Source organism: Athene noctua, chromosome 11 (assembly GCF_965140245.1).
Source record: "Athene noctua chromosome 11, bAthNoc1.hap1.1, whole genome shotgun sequence".
NCBI classification, from domain to species: domain Eukaryota; kingdom Metazoa; phylum Chordata; class Aves; order Strigiformes; family Strigidae; genus Athene; species Athene noctua.
The window spans coordinates 23,357,415-23,374,595 of NC_134047.1; the positions used below are offsets into that span (position 1 = coordinate 23,357,415).

Consider the following 17,181-nt stretch of genomic DNA (forward strand, 5'->3'; position numbering starts at 1 on the left):
ATACTAATACAGGCTATTCATTCCTCCATGAGTCGTCATAGAAGACTTCATTTAGAAATAACCAGTTGATGTTGGAGTGAGGAAATTCACGTGATTTAGGCTCTACAGTTCATGTTCTGGATGATTTAAAATACTCCAAAAATGCACAAAACTATCAGAATTATGTCTACTTTCTATATTGATTTTTTTTTTTTTTTCAGGTGATATTTATGCCCATATCTTCACATCTGCTATCTCAGGTCCCTTTAAATGAATACTTCAGGGATTTTGATGCCACTTGTTGGCAGACCAAATGTAATATTTATATGCAATGAGCTGTTAGTTTTTGTATTGTACAAATGTAAATTTGTAAAGATTTTTTTCTAGAGTTTTTTTGAAGTCACTTATGTAATCTAGGATGTTTCATTTTCCAGCTGTGGGATTGTCTTAATAAAAAAAAAAGATAAACTCTTACTTTGGTTTTGCATTACTTCCTAAATAGTTTAGACATTAAAAAGACCAAAAAAAGCTAATTTGAGTTTTCAATGGAAAAAGAAAATCACTTTTTGATTCAACTGGATAATTTTATATTTACAAAAAAAGGAAACTTTTATAAACTGGATATAGAAGCCTCTTTAAACTGTGCACGTCTCGAGCAGGAGACGTTGGAGACCCTCATCTCAGCCAAGGGCAAGGGCTCGCTGGGGCTCTGCCACCCAAATTATCATCCGACCTGGCTCCAAAATACCATTTTCCTGGGAAAAGGAGAGCGACAGCTAACGCTTTCTTGGGAAACCTCGTGAGAAGTGCCGTCAGGGGCAATAGCTCTGCACAGAGCCTCCTCGAGCAGCACCGGAGCGGGTGAGGAGGAGGAGGAGGAGGTTTCTGGGTGAGGTCCCTGCTGCCAGCATGGGGGCCAGGTTGGTTCAGGCGGTGACATTCAGCTCGAGGGGGAGGTTGTACCTGGTTTTAAGGGGTATTTAATGCTAAACAAAAACCTACTTATTCATCGTCGTTCTTGCCCTCTTGTTAAATAGCAGTAATAATATTGTTTAACCAGGGCTTTTCTCGCTAGGCAAGCAGCACCCGCAGCCCAGGCTCTGGCTCGGAGCTGCCTTGGCGTGGTGGCCAGCGCAGGCTGAGGGTGGCCAGTGGGCCCGGGGGCCTCCAGGCCAGGCTGAGGCCGCTGCTGACCGCTGCCTGCGAGCGGTTCAATGGTGAAGGCGGATCAGGCTGACCCGGGGCTGGGGGCTGTCGCCAGGTGCACAGAGCCCCGGCATCCCGTCAGGCTTTAATACTCAAAAATTGCTATTAAAGGTGTTCGAGTAAGGACAAGCCTCCCCGTGGTTAACCCGTTCTTTGCCATTCAGCTCGCTCTCAGGCCTATCTCGCCACGTATTGCTCTCACAATACAACGTTTTGCCTTTTCCCTTCATTAATCTCCTGATTTATTGACATTTCATTTTACTGCACTGATCCAAACAGCCTCAATGGCCGTTCCTTTCAGATGTGAATGAATATCTTCTTTTTAACGCAACGCTCATACTCCAGGCCCTGAGAACATAAGAGCTTGTTTGTTTTTTTTTTTTTCTTGGCCTTGTTGCTTACAGGGAAGAAAATTAAACTCGTTTTGCACAGATGCTGAAACTCCCCCTGCTACGTACATCCATCAAATGGCATTAGAGAGAAGAAATGATGCTCTTCAGAGGTGCTTTACCTTTGTCAAAACACCCTTCGCTCTCACTCCCATAGATGTTAGATCATAGATGTTATATACTTCATATCATCAGATGTTTGTCATGTACGGTAATAGATATTATAAAATATATGATTATATATGCTATAATAATTTGATATATGATATAATAACTGAATATATGATATAATAATTCAGTATATGATAATGTGGTAGAGAACAATTCAATTACTCTTCCCATGCGCTTTGGAAATGCATTTTATGGAAGTATTGTTTTTAAATTGTAACTTTGGCACACTGTTTTAGTATTAAATTGTGATTTTTTTTTTTTTAATGCATTTCAGCAGAGTGTGGACTAAATACTACCTTGCCCTGATGTGCAGGACGGCTGGGTGATCGATCCCAAGGCTCCTTTCCAGCCTGGGATCGCCCTCCTCCGTGCACCCATCAGCTGCTTCACGCGAGCAGGGCGCTGCCGGGGGCCGTGGGGCTCCGTCCAGCGATCGGAGCTTTGCTGACCTTGACAGGATCGGGGGAAGCCAAATTTTGCCTCCATCCCATCTTTTAACTTCAAAATAATCCCTGGAAGAGAGTGCTCTGCCTTACAGTTGTTATATCCTCGCCGGGAGGTGCTGTTTGAGGCACCTTAAGAGGTCGGAGGCATGTTTGTGTACATGCCCTTTCCTCCTTTGAAGCCCTTTTTTGGGGTGCAGGGCAGAGGTGCCACCCCGGGGCCCTGCGGCAGGAGGCGAGGCCGGGGGAGCACCGCATGGGCAACCCCTTCCTCTGTCCCCGAGAGCCTGAACTTTGAGGTTTCTTTATTTCTCGGAGAATAAAAGCCCTTTGTTTTACGCCAGGGAGGATCAGCGGCTGAGCCAGGAGAGCCTGTCCCGTGACGCAGACGCGGGCCGTGCTGGCAGCCCTCCCGCCCCAGGCCGCTTTCCCCCGCTCTGCCTCTCACCGAAGCCCTTTTCCCCCTCCCCGCCGGCGCTGGGGTCCGGCCCGGCGGCTGACGCAGGCCGACCTGCCCGCCTCCATCAATATTTGCTCGGGGATGGGGAAGGGAAGGTTTTAATAGCTCCGGCTGACGCAGGGAGCTGCGGCCTCGCACCTCCCTCCCGGGGCCGATGTGCCGCCGGCCCCACGGATGGTGCCGGCAACCGGTGCGGAACATGAGGGACCGTCTGGCGGAGCTGCGGCAGCGAGCGGCGGCCGAGGGGGACCCGCACGAGGACACCCTGTGCTTCGACAACCCAGCGTTCGTCGGGGACGACGCCAGCCCCGTCGGCCGGGCGCTCCGGGAGGCGGCCGAGCTGTGGCGGGCGCTGGACCGGCTGGAGCAGCTCTCCAAGGCCATCGACGGGGCGCAGCAGGCGGTGCTGTGCTGCACCTCCCGGGAGAGCGTCGCCCGCGAGAAGCAGGGCCTTGATGCTGCCAGAGCTGCCTTCGCCCAGGAGGCCGTGGCCCTGCAGCCCCAGTTGGCCGCTTTGCCGCCAGCGCTGGAGGGGGGCACGGGGCGAGCGGGCCCCCGCGTCCGCCAGACCCAACTGTGGCTGCTGCTGCGGCGGTACCGCGCTGTCCTCGCCCGCCATTACGCCCGGGAGAGCCGCTACCGGCAGCGCCTGAAGGAGCAGATCGAGAGGCAGGCGGAGCTGGCGGGCATCGACCTGGGGGACGAGGACCTGGACCACCTGGCTGAAAGCCCCGAGGCCCCCCGCATCGTGGGCCGGGAGCTGGAGGAGCTGAAGGCCAAGCAGCAGCTGGCGGCGGCCCAGGCGTGCCAACGGCAGCTCCTCGACCTGGAAGCGCAGATGGCGGAGCTGCGCGGGCTCTTCCTGCAGCTGGAGGGGCTGCTGGCCGAGCGGCACGGGGCCACCGACAGCGTGGAGCACCACGTCCTGCGCACCCTCGACTACGTCGCCCAGACCGGCGGCGAGGTGAAGAAAGCGTTCAGGTCCCAGCGGCCGTCGCGGCTCTCGGCCGTGCTGACGGCCGCGCTCAGCCTCTGCGCCTGCTGCGCCTGCCTGCCCTGCCTCCACCCGGCCCTGCTGTGAGCCCCGGCTGCGCCGGGGGATTGTACAGCAGCTCTTGTGCGTTTCCCCGTGTCTGTGCAAGAGTTGGTGTTGTGAGATGCTGCTGCTGTCTTGTATTTCTTGCACGGTGGTGCAGGGACCATGCACACCTTGAATGACGGTGCAGGGACCATGAACTCGTTACACGGTGGTGCAGGGACCACATACACCTTACACAATGGTGCAGGGACCATGAACAGTTACATGATTGTGCAGGGACCACACACACCTTACGCGACGGTGCAGGGACCACGAACACGTTGCAACGATAGTGCAGGCACCACACACCTTACGAAACAGTGCAGGGACCATAAACACGTTACACAACAGTGCAGGGACCACAAACACGTTACGCGGCGGTGCAGGGCTCACACACACTTTACACAAAGGTGCAGGGACCACGCACACCTCACGTAACAGCATGGAGACCACACTTGCACTGCAGGACAGGCAGCTGCAGCACCCAACAAGGAAAAGCACTTTTAATACTATGAAACCTAACGTAAAACTTTAATTTTATTATGTTGTTGTTTTTTTTTTTTTTTACTTTAAGGGAGAAAGGGGGGAAAAAAGCATGTTGAAGTTTTGGGACATTTGTTTGTTACATGCGAGGGGACCCAATGGCTTGGTGCTACCATGGAGCAGTGTGAACGCTCCTCCAGCCCATCTGAATCTTTATTCTCCCCGTTTTCTCCAATTTCTACTTCCTGGGCATTCCTTGCATGCATTACTGTTGTATTTTTGTCCTTGCTGGTTTGTACACAGGTTTGGACTGGGTGTCCCTCACGGCTCACCCCGTGCTGTGACATCGGGAGGGGGTTCACGCAGCCGATGCAGTTTTTGGGGAGGCTGCAGGAGACGGGCCCTTACTTCAGCCTGCACATTGCCGAACCAGCCAGTATCACGTGTGGGCTGGAGAATTGGTGCGGCCCTTTTCTCCGGTCCCTCAATACCACCAGAATTTCCCAAAGCTGCTCAGATTAGAGACCAGGGCCTGGTTGAGTTTCTCAGGAATGCTTCATGGAAGATCCTTTTGTGTTTCTGGGGTCAGGTCCCACCTGTCTTGGTCACCCTTAGGTTTATTTTCATGTTCTGACTGAGCCTTAATAAAATAATTTCTCAATAACCTCTTGAGTGTGGATGGGTGAGTTATTTCTGTGCAGCAGGGAGCTCAAAGCTAATGAAGAGCAGAAATGGAACGACTTCTCGGTGAGTTTATTGGTCTGAATTCTTATGAATCTAGTAAACTTAATTTTCAGGATGATGAGTGCACCTTTTTTCCCCAACTGGATATTTTCTGTTGTCCTGGAAGACTCCCAGCATCAGGAATGTCCATCCTTGCAAGAGCAGTGGTGCCCTGGGGAGCCAGGCCGAGTGGTCTTCTCTCCTGCCCATTTTCTCTTTTTTTTTTTTTTTTTTTTTTTTTTTGTTTGTGAGGTCTAAACGAGTATTACTTTTTCATTCAACACTTGATGAATGGAAGTTACCTTCTTATTTAATTTTCATTTTAAAAACCCCACAACTTTTTATCTGAGAGAAGAAATTATTTTATAGAAAATTGACCACAATGGAAATCCAGGATGATGGCGAGCACAGCAAAGGTTGGTGATTTAAACACCTGAATTTTGTGTTTCTTCCCTGGAATTTGTAGAAAGCACAAGTCAAACAGCATCGCTGCCGGGCAAGCACCGGGAGGGACATGTGCAGGTGAAGGAAGGATGTAGCTGAGACATCACCACATCCCGGGATGCTTCCACTGCCCAGGCACCCCAAGACCTGCGCCCCCTTTTCCCCAACACGTCATTCCCAAGCAGCACTAAGAAACCCACCAAAACTGTAGAGTTTTGTGGTTGGACCACAATTTTGGTGGTTTTTAACAATAATTCCTAGTGCTGAAGCTGGTGATGCTCTTGGCTCGGGGCTGAGCTCCCGTAACCACACTGCCTGGAGCACGCTCCGAGCACCGTGCGGTGGGGTGTTCCAATCCCATGTCAGGGGAGGTTTCGATACGATCCCAAGAGCGAGATTAAGACACAAAAGAGGTCAAATGCCATACACCCAAAATAGGTTTTTATTATTAAAAAAGTGAAGAGGAGTAGCGATAGGACAGAATAGAAGGAAAAGGCAGAAATAAAGCAAGGATGCGGGATAGGGCTGCAAGAATAGTCACCACCACGGACCCAGCGGCATCCCGTTGGTCCTCAGCTTCAGTTCTTCGGTGGTGGGTGCACACAGATCTGGGTTTGATGGTAGATTCACCAAGAGCAAGATTTTCTGCTGCCTTTTTAAGTTCATCGTACCAGCTGATCAGCATATCTGCTCGCCTTTAGTTTTTTTTCCTCTGGTCCAACAGGTTTTGTTGCATCCGGTGTCAAGGGCAGGAAGGTTTGCCTCTTATCAGTTCATCAGCAACGCAGGCATGGGGTCTGGCCTCCACAATAGAGCCACAAACGGCTCCAGGACGGGGCCAGCTCAGCCCATGTCTGCCCCTTTGAGGCTTATGTAGAGTCCGGACAATGCAACCGCCAAGAAGTGGAGAGCGCATCCTTCAATACACCCCGCATCCCCCAGACCAGTTCACAGGCCGCAGCAGCTTCTCTTGGAGGTTTGCACAGACACAACAAGCTTTGAGACAGCCATAGGACATTTCACTCTCTCACATGGGGAAGAGGGGGAACCTCGGGAAGTGAAGCACAAAAACCTCTGTGTTGCTGCTCGTGAAGTGAGGACGGGCCGTATGGGGGCCAGAGATTTTATTAGTTGCTAAAAACTAGAGGCAGTCATGTAGTTAAAGATGACATGAGAACGCAAATGTACAAGGGGAGAAAATGCAGCCTCAATTATGCTATTTCTGAAGCACTGAGTTCGGGCTCAGCATCCCAAATGGCTGGGACAAAGGTGGGAATAACAACCTTGTCAACAAAGCTTCAGGGAGAAGTGGCCTTTTCTTGGTTCCTTTCTCTCCTGTTCATCCAACGACTCCAGAGGAAGTTTCCCAAAGTGGAAATCAAACAAAGGCAAGAAGCAGAAGGACGAGCTTTATTCACACTTGCCGTGTTACGGTGTGGTGCCGCAGTGGCACCTGCTCCCCACCAGCCTCTCCAGCATGGGGCAAGGGCCGCCTGCCCTCTCCCATCCCCTGTGGCCAGACCACGGGAAACACCCTCTCCATCTTCTTTTAAAAAACACGTTTTAAGTGGAGATGCAAAAGCAACTTCCTGGGAAGCACTGAAGCCTATTTACAGACGCCCAGGAGGGAAAAAAAATTGCTCAGTGAGGTAGGGGAGGTGGCAAAGCCAAATGCAGCATAACTTATATTTAACCACGCTTTAAGCAATGCCAGCGTGGCTCCGTGCAAACAATCTGGAGAGCAAACACCAGCCTCGGGAGAGCCCTGGCTGAGCCCTGGCTTGTGTCACCGGGCAGCACCCGGTGCCAGCGGCCCTGCAGAACTGGTTGAGCTGCTCAGTAAATGATTATCCATAAAGCGCAGGGAAAAACAAAACAAAACAAAACAAAAAACCAACAAACAAATCACCTCTGTTATCGTCAGTGCTTTCAGGCAGGGCGTATTCCCAGAGCACAACCTCCTCCCCAGCGATGGTCCCCGAGAGCTGGCTCTTGGCTGGTGGGCTGCAGCTTTCTCTTCTGGCAGCTGCAACAGCCGGTGGCTCTTTCTTGCGTACAGAATTAACAGGAAAACTGCCCTGATTTGGGTTACGGGGATCGGTGAGAAGTTGAAGAAGTAGGAGAAAAAAGATGAGAAGCTTTGCACCTCGGAGGAGATCTTCACTGAAGGCTTCAGTGGTTTATGAGACTTTGTGAGTTTATCCATCAGGGTTTTTTTTTTCTGATGCTTGGTTGCCTTTCATTAAATATTGGCCTCAGATGGAGACTGATTACTGTATAGCAAAGTAATGAGTGATGTGGGCATGAACATTCAACAGGATGGGGAAGTTTCCTTCCTCTTCTGAGCAAAGGGTGGGACTTCATTTGGAGCACGTTTGCTTTATCAATATCCCTGGAGATGATGAAGCCAAGGTGGAGGACCTGCTTTAACGATTCAAAGATCATACATGAGAGGGCTGGTTTAATTATTTCCCAAACGAGCATCGTAAATTTAGGAAGTTCACATTTAAGGGGAAAAATTAAGAGAAAACCAGACATGTTAAGTTAAAATGAGGCTACCCAAACCCCTGAGCTCTGTTCTGTAACGACATGCTCAGAATGAGATTCATTAAGAGGAACCCTTTGGTAAAATGAGTTAAAAGGAGCTGGCTTAAAAGTACAAAGCCTTTATAACTGTGCCGGTAGCACGCATTGGTTTTCACTTGCAAATTCTTTCAGCTGAAGAAATGTCACTGAAAAGAATTTTTTTTGAAGAGTATAAAACCTTTTCCTGACATTTAGACAAGAAATTAATTCCAGAACAATTTAATTACCCTATAGAACTTTTTTTTTTTTTTTTTTTTTTTTCCTAAAGTAAAGTAGATTATTACAGTTTAACAGTCTGTCATTCCTGCTCAGATACCCTGGGAGGACTCGTGCATTCCAGTTCAAACACTGAATTTTTATCCCTTCAACACTGCTGATTTTTCATGTCACAACAAATAGTCCCCGAACAGAATAATTTCTCATAAATACAGCTTTTTAAAAGCCTCCTGAACGTTGAATAGGAACTAAGTTCCCTGAATTTGGTTCAGTTTGCAGCATTTGTTTGGCTAAACCTCTAGACATACATGTTCATTGGCAAAATCGGAGGGGAAAGTTCCCTCAGTGTTTAGGACTGTAATTCCATTGTGCTGTACTCCACTTGCCCTGGTATGAGAGCAAGGATAAATTCTTAATTCAAAATATTTATATATTTTAATCCAAGATGAGAAATTTAATGAATTATATTTTCATTTTCCTCAGACTATTCCCATTGAAAACCATCACCCAATATTGCCAATTCCAGAAATTTTCTGAAAAGTGGGAGGGTATTTTGTTTAAAAAGGCTTTGTACACCAAATCACACTTGGTATTTTTATTTTGAGTACATTTAGCACCAAATCAGAAATTCATTCTTCTGTGTGGGCTACCAAGTTATTGCGATGCTTCAAAACACTTTTTACATTTCATTCACCAATACAAAAATTTGTCAGCAGTTTAAATTGGCTTGATTTGTTTTTCCCCAGTTTTTCCTGTATTTTCCAGTGAATCAACAACTCTATTCATAGAGCTCATCAAATATCTCCTGCTGCTGCCTGTCTTTGAAAAATGCAGAGATCTGGCTCGCAAGCCTTTCTGCAGGAGTAGGGAGCACTGCCAAGAAATTCAGGGGAGCCACTTCTTGTCTTTCTAGCAACAGGTTGGAAACTCCATTCTTGTTGTTGTTTTTTGTGGTTTGTTTTTTTTTTTTTTTTTTTTTGGCAAATTGGGCTCATTTCAGTGTTATTTTGGTGCTTACTTCATCTGGATGTCCTCGGTGTCCCAGCAGCCTGATCTGCATGGGCGGCATGGAACGGGTCACATCTCAATTTTAGATGCTTTTTAAGGGTGTTTCTCTAACTGGAGTGAAATAAATTGTGTTTTCCAGTGTTAAAATATTGCTGTTGGATTTCCCTGGCAGGGATGAAGTTTGATCTCCATGCCTCTTTCTGCAGTCAACTCATGTAAAATCTACCAGAAATAATTTAGGATGAAGCAGTTCACATTTTTTTACAGGGGTCGCTGTCTTAGAAAATCCCCTCCTTTGGTTTGCTGACCTGCAGCGTTCAGAATAAGTTTCTATGAAGTTTTCTCCAACACTGCCTTCTAGTGGGTCTTCACAGAGGTGTTGCTCCAACGTACCAGTGTAGAGGGGAGCACTGTGTGTATCAGCATTATAGACCCAGGTTTGGGGGAATAAACTAGGCCTTACACAAAACTGCTTTGACTGAGCAGCGGTTTTCCAGGGAAGAGCAAATCTGAAAAGACTTAAGGAAAGGGAGATGCTAAATTCCTGCCAAGGCGGTGTCTGACTACGTCCTCAGTGGGAAATGGGGAAAGGAAAGAACAAACAATCAATGATGCTTACGGCGATATTCCAGCTGTGGGGTTTTGGACAAAAGGTCAAGTTTAAATGGGGGTTGTGGGGCCAGTGGAGGGGGAATTTGGCAAAGCTCAGACCCAGGGATGCCGCTTGTTGTTTATTGTCTCTCCAGTTTGGGGGTGGAAGCCCTCTCTGAGGCCTGAAAGGTGACAGCACCCCACACCCGGGACCCTGAGCGCCCCTGGGGGCACACGGAGTTAACGGTGAGAGCAGTGATGGGACTACATGCGGTGATTGGTAGCAACTCTCTCCCTCTTCCCAGTGAGACCAAAATAATTGTAATTTGTTGTGATCTTCTTTGTAATCCTTTGTGATTTTCTTTGTATTCAGCTCCTTTTCAGCTTTTTGCTTTTTTTTTTTTTTTTGTTAACAATGAACCTCTTCCCATTCATTTGGTAAAATTGCACCGGCAGAGCCTGAGCAGCTTTGCATGAGAAAGATGCACAATGAGCTGTTGTGAGAGGAGTCATGGAATAATCATCTTGTGTGCGCTGAATTCACTCTCCAGGTTGGAAAAAAAGAGACACGTGGAGAGCAGAGTCCTCACGGGTCCTTCTTGTGCAGTTAAGCCCTAAACCCAGGGGAGCATTGCCCCACTCTGTGAGCCCTGGCTGTGGGAGATGGTCCCAGTGCGGGGCTGGGAATGGGGGACCCAAGGGCTAAGTCTACCTCTATCCAGGTCCAGGGGGAGATCCCTCCCCACCCTGCACTCCCAAACGTGCCCATCTCCAAGACTCGGATACAGTTGTTCAAATGGGGAGACACTTGGTGCTTCCCGAGCTCCCCAATAAATCCATTTATTAGCTAATACAAAAGCAGAATAGGGATAGTTTTCTTTATTCTTGTTTTCTTCCATGTTGAACATCTTTTATTTTGTTGTTCTTGGCATGCAAAGCACGTTTTTTTACCATTTTCTTGAGCGAGGCTGTGTCAAGAACATACATTTTCATAATTCTTAGAGAAAAATATCCCCACAACTCCACTGACATAAATGATGAACTGAAATCTTTCAAACTGATCACTAATGAACACAAATTTTTTGCTTGATTTCCTACACTGTCTTAAAATGGCTGCGTCGCCGATTAATTTCAAGCAGTAAAAACAAGTCTTGAATTTACATCAAGACTTATATTCAGTTTATGGTAAAGGCAAAAACCCTAAAATCTCGTGTTAACAGTGAGTAGGATGACTTTTTTTTTTTTTTTTTAAAATACTGAGGGCAGTGACTTCTGTTTCAGTTAATTGATCTATACTTCTCGTAGGAATATATAGATTTAAAATTTTGTATTTTGTGGTTCTTCTAGAAGGGTGTTGCCTATGTTAACAAGAAGCTTTCCCCCACAGGCAGTAAGTAATGCAAGGCATAAATATGCATGTTAACAGCCTGTTCCAATCCTTCTGCTTCTTTGCAAAATCAGGGGAATGAATCAAATCTGGGATTTTGCCGGGGCGATGCAGTACTGGGGACAGGCAGGAACCAAGGAGGACCAGATGCCTGCATCAGCACAGCCCTGAGCTGCCCTGCTTGGCTCAGGCGGGATCCAACCGTCACCCAAACAGCACAATGGGCAGCTCAGGCTGGAAATTCCTCCTCAGCGGAGCTTGAAGCCTTGTTTGCACAAATCTCTTTGTTTTTCCGAGCAGAGACCTAAGAAGTTCTTCAGTGGGGCTGATTTATCATCTCTGCTCAGCTGGGAAGGCAAAGTACTCATGATGGGAGAGAGAGAAAAGGGATTCATGACAATTTATTGTACTCGCAACTCTCTCATCGCACCACTTCTGAATGGAAACGACGGACGCGCGTTGCGGTCTGCCAGGATCTCACATTAGCATCAGATGATGAGACGAGTAGATAATAGCTTCTCCGGGGATGATTTGGTTCTTAACTGCTATTTCTAAAGCTTCAAGACAGATCCAGAGGACAGTTTGATACTGTCGCCAGCAATCTGCATTATGAAGCACTCGGAGGCTCGGGAGTGAGTCACACACGGGGACAGGACAGTGGCCGTGGGGTGACACACGCGATGGCGATGCCGTGGCTTCTCTTTGAAATGGGGTGCGGAGGCACCTCTGCTGCCCATGGACTGCACAGTATTAACCAGGGTTTTAAGTGGTCCCTAAATTAAAGTTCTGGTGCAAGCCTGACTTCACAGATATTTCTTCATCGGCTTTTCATGACCAAGCAAACCCTCTGGGCTTTGTGATTTGGATCAATGTCTGGTTCTCTGAAAATGGGTTTTGTTTTTGTAGTTTTGTCAATCCATATGCAGCCTGGGTAGCCAACCACTACAAAATCTCCATTAATAATGGAAGTCTTAAATAAAACTTCACTCACTCTGGATACATAATTTTTCAGGTTGGATTAAGAGTGAGAGGGGGGAAAAAAATCGACTATGAATTTCCTTTAGCAAATTGTGTTCCCATTATCTAACTTTGATGGTTTATTGCACAAGTGTTTGGGGAGGGAACCTGGAGCCCCTGTGTCCCATCCCAGCGTGCAGATGCCGCTTGTCAGGGCAAAATAACATCAAACATCATCTCGTTAGTGCACTTGCATCCCTGGTACCCCTAAAACATCCTCAGCCCATGACATTCCCTCCATGCGCGATGCTCCCAGCTCGAGGGGCCGTGGCTTTGCTCCTCCTACAGGACCAGGCACCTGCTGCCATTCAGCCTTCTGGAAATTATCCTTTCTAAGGTAACTCCCCATTTTTGCCTGGGCTCCTTGTCTGCTCTGAACAGAACTCAGATTCAGAGCTTGGCTCCTTGCTTATTTCTCCTTTGAAACCTTCCTTGGCTTTGCTCATCGCTGTTTGTACACAACCTGCTTTTTGTCTTTGACGGGTATAAATCAAGCGCAGGCGAAGCAGAGTAAATGCCACAGTTCTTTGACGAACCCCCTCCGTGATTTGCCGTTGTAACACATTGCAAAACGGTGTCGAAAAGAATTCCTGTTTATTCACCATATGCCGCGTGCGGGAGCGGTGGGAGGAGAGGGGGGTTCGGTGCCCAGCGTGGCTCCTCGTGCCTCTCGAACACGCGATGTTTGCCGGGAGAGCTGCATTTCATCAGCTGCGTCTGGGGTTCAATCAGAGGATCAGAGCTGCTTTCTGTCTCAGCTTTTTTCTTAAGTATATAGGAAAGGCTTGCAGCTCATCCTTAAAGATTTCCATCTATTTAATATGTATTTTTCTACACTGTTTTACAACGCAGAATAAGCTATTTCTATAGCTTATGGGAAAACACGTTCGCAGGAGCACAGGCGCGGGAAATACAGTTGGCAGAAGCTGAAAGAGAACGTCAAGTCCCACGGTGGTTTCCACTGTAAAGGATCACCAGCATCTTTAAAAGCAGATTTTATTGAAGGGAGGAGGCTAACAGGGTACAGCAGACATGGAGCAGACAAAAACCTGACTAAGAAGGTCTCGTTGAGAGCATATGTTGAAATGCAAGTACCAGAACAACTCGCTCCTGATGTCGGCATTTTATTAGCGAGAGTAAACAGGAAAGCGACTGGAGCCGACAGGTACAAATGATCCACATCACAGAAAACCATTCTCCATCTCAGGCAGCGGCTGGATATTCTGGTGCCTTAAAATAGAGCCAGGCGAAGGCGTGAGTCACTTTGTCCAGTGGGCAGGAGGACAGTTACCAGCCAGTGGGGTGGGAGAAAAAATGGTATTGGACCATCTTTTTTCTATCATTATTACTTTACTTAGCTATGCTGTTTTAAATACATGCGTTTTCCAAGAAACACAGTTGAGATAGGAATAAACAAAGTTTTCCGGTAATATTTTCAGATCCTAACGTAACATGAAATAACAAGGCTTCATTGACTTCAAAGCCATAACAAACGATATTTAAAAAGAAATATCCACCTAGAAGTGTCGACTATAAATCCCCTCTGAGCTGTGGTAGCAAACGACAATATTTGCTGTACCTGTGTGTGAAATGTGAGTATTTCAGGCTGTGCTGAGGCAGCGGGTGACCCGGGGATGGGGATGCAGCAGTACTGCAGCATCAGGTATTCAAGGCTGTCCTCAGCTGCAGGGAAGAGCCTTCCTCCCTAATTTCAATCTGCACCCCATTTCAATGATTTATTCTTGCTACCAACATCTACTTACAGCTGCGTGATAAAAGAAAATACACCTGGAACAGCTGCAAGTTTTTTTGATACCTTGATGTATGCATCCTTTTGGGTGCATTGCCTTTCTGGCGGGGGGCTGACTCCTCTACAGGCACCGGGTGGGAACTGTCAGTCTTACCACGTATGGGTTGTTGAGGGGGTATCAGCATCGGTCTGACATCTCAATGTGGTTTTCAGCCTGAGCCACAGGTACGCTCATTGCACAGAATAATTACCAGTTACTTAACTTCATATTAAAAACGACACTGGAGTGGCAGGAGCACCTCTGTAATACTTTTTCAAAACGGAGGATGGTTAAAACCCACTATAACAAAATTAATTGCGCTGACTTTTGCGTGGACTTTCTTTTATCCCCGGCACATTCAAATGTGAGCGGGATGTTGCAGGGTTTTTATTAGGGGAGTCTTATTTTTGCTTTTACAGATGTGCACATTAGCATTCATGTTCAAAACACATCTGTTAGGAGAGCCCTCTGCATCTTGGAATGTCAGGGTTTTTTCTCTCTCTTCCTATATCTTTGTTGACACTTTAATTATTATTTCAGAAGGCAAAAATCTGGGAATTCGGTTACAGTTTGTTGGCAGCCATGGGCTCGGTGCAGTTTTGTGCCCTGCTAAAGAGGGACGGGGTAGCTTAGGGGTGATAATATAAATTTCCGGGGCTCCGTCACCCCTTTTACAGATCAAACATGCAGCAAGGGTTGTTCATGGCTTTTGCTTATCCTCGCAGTGTTGCCTGAGCGACAGAAAGCCGTGGTGTGGGAGCGCTGCCTCCAGCCAGACCTGCTCCTCAGCCCGCCGGCCCTTCGGCCAGCTGCCAGCGTGGTCGGAACCAGAGCGAGTTGTCCCCTGCTGTCAGCAGTTGATTCATCCTGACTCATATCTGCGTGTCCTGTTTGTGGGGAGGCAACACAACAGCAGCGCGGTCGGCGGTGGAGGCAGCGTGTCCTCCCTCCGGCGGGCACAGCCCCTGCTGCCTTCTCTGAGCACAACAGACCGTGTGCGTGTGGGCCGGGCAGAGCTCAGCACCTGCATTTCCAAGGGGTCTGCAGATGTGCCCCCCAGCTGTGTGCACATCCCCGTGAAACACGGGTTTTTGCCCTGAATGCTGAGCTGCGGTGGCATCTGGCATAGCTGCTGGAGTTGCCTTTTAATGCTTGTGCCAAAACGTAAAAGAAATTCACCTTTTGTTATCGCCCCTCTCTAGAGTTTGGTCAGGAGCAGCGAGCATCCCTGTACCAACCCCCGTCCAACCCACCTTCTCCCCACACGAGGAAAGGCACCGATGGAATGTGGGGTCTCCCGGGGTGGGGGCTGCCTCTGCTCGGTGCCTGTGTCCCCCACGGTGAGGTCTGGGTCCGTGACCCATCACCATGGTCCATGGTCTGGCCACAAGGCGGGAAACCGTTAATTCACGTTTTCTTATTTTAGCAGTTTCTCTCCTTGCAGCACACGCAAACGTACCCTGATACAAGTTCTTTAGGACTGAGGGGTCTCCAAAGGGGGCACATCTGGGAGGGTTTGCTGTTGGGACTCCTTGGTTTGCTCCAGTGGCTGCTTCACACCATGTGTCTGTGAATTTGGACTGGAAAACTTTGAAGACTTTTCCTTGGTCTCCTCTATTGACAAGTCCAGGTCCATTTCCATGTCTTCATTTAGACTTAGAAATACGCATAATTTTTTCCCTGAAAAAAAAAAAAGCTAATGGGTCAAGATGAACTTTGTTGTAACAAAAACACTTTAGAGTGCATTTTACCTCCCGTTTGTAATGATACAAAGCCATTTGTCATGAGAGGCTATTTCACAGCTCAAGTGTGCTGTCTGGACTGGAGGAGTCTGTCTCTGAGAGGTGCCCCGTGGCGCTTGCATTTTATGGGAAAAAGAGGAGGGCTCTCTGTCCCCCAGAAAAGTCCCAGTAGTTTTTATTCTTTACAAAATCAGGGCGAGTGCCATCATTTCCCTTATATTCCTCAACAGAGAATCCTATTTCCAAAACATTACAGCAGCAACAAACCTGAGACCTGTAGAAAGCTTTGGAGGCACTGCCTGATGGCTAGCGAACTTCTGTTGGTGGCTTTCAGATGAAATCGCGAGCAGAAAACAACCAAACAGGAGCGGTCAATATCGTAAAGGATAATTATTGAAGTCCATAATTCCGTGGGCCACAAAACCCCAGTTTTTACTTGTAGTTAATTTTTGACAGGCATTTTGGAGCTTGTGGGATGTGAATCAAACACGAAGTTGCACAACTGGAGGAGTGGTTTCCAAAAGCAACCCTCCTTCTCCTCGTGTCTGCGCTTGGGTGACATCGTGTAGACCTCAGCCAAGCCAGGTCCTCAGACCTTCACTGCTTTTTTTTTTTTTTTTTTTTTTTTTTTGCCTCCAAGCTATATTCTTCAGAAGGTGGATATTTCTGCATTTAATTCTGACGTTGTGCAAATGGGAAGAGAAATAATCATGTCAGTGCCTCTCTGAGGGGTGAAGATGACCTGTCAGAGACGGCAGCGAGTTGGAAGATTTTCCATGGCTTTCCACACTGGGATGGCATAACTGTGCAGTAAAAAGACTATCTGGCTTGCTGTTTTACACTCAGCTCAGCTCTGAAAGGTCTACTTTTTAAATCATTTACCCAATTTTTTTTTTTTTTATACTGAGCCTGCCAGGCTTCAGAATAACTGAAGTGGAGAATATTAAGAATAGAGGAGCAGGGAAGATAAACAATCTTGATAGCACCGTACATATGCTGCTTGTTCTGTGCTGGAGAGAGAACATTCAGGCACTTTTTTCCAAAAGAAGCAATTAGCACTTTTTAAATAGCTATATTATGCAGTCAAAAAAAATTGTCGTGTTTACTGCGGTTGGGAATGTATTAGGTTTATTCACTATAACAAAATGGATTTTGTTTAAGACAGGGAACAGATAAAAGACTCGAACCCCACACTTCTGTTGAAAGTTAGTGAATATACAAATCCGAATGAAAAAGGAAACTAGATTGGTTAAGATGGACAGCAGTTATTAATAAGTTTGCTACAGAAATGTCTGTATTTTTTTCGCTTCCATAGCTCTTGTCCCAGCATCCTCAGAGTTTAAATGTTTCCCGAGGTACTACTTCACTTACGTTGCACTCACCTTCATTTCACAGGTAGTGGATGTGTTGTACATGTAGGTGCATTCCCTACTATATCTATATAGTCAGTGGGTGTAACACAGCATTT

General features: G+C 47.4%; 1 protein-coding gene across 1 annotated transcript; it reads left to right on the forward strand.

The window, feature by feature from the left end:
- Positions 1-2,802: 2,802 nt before the first annotated feature.
- On the forward strand, positions 2,803-3,729 carry LOC141964773 (syntaxin-1B-like). The gene has a single exon (XM_074915477.1). The coding sequence runs from the start codon at positions 2,803-2,805 to the stop codon at positions 3,727-3,729; it is 927 nt and encodes a 308-aa protein (XP_074771578.1).
- Positions 3,730-17,181: the final 13,452 nt, after the last annotated feature.

Bases quoted from the DNA above. Each gene is read 5' to 3' on its own strand.
- LOC141964773 (XM_074915477.1), top strand. From the start codon at position 2,803: ATGTGCCGCCGGCCCCACGGATGGTGCCGGCAACCGGTGCGGAACATG.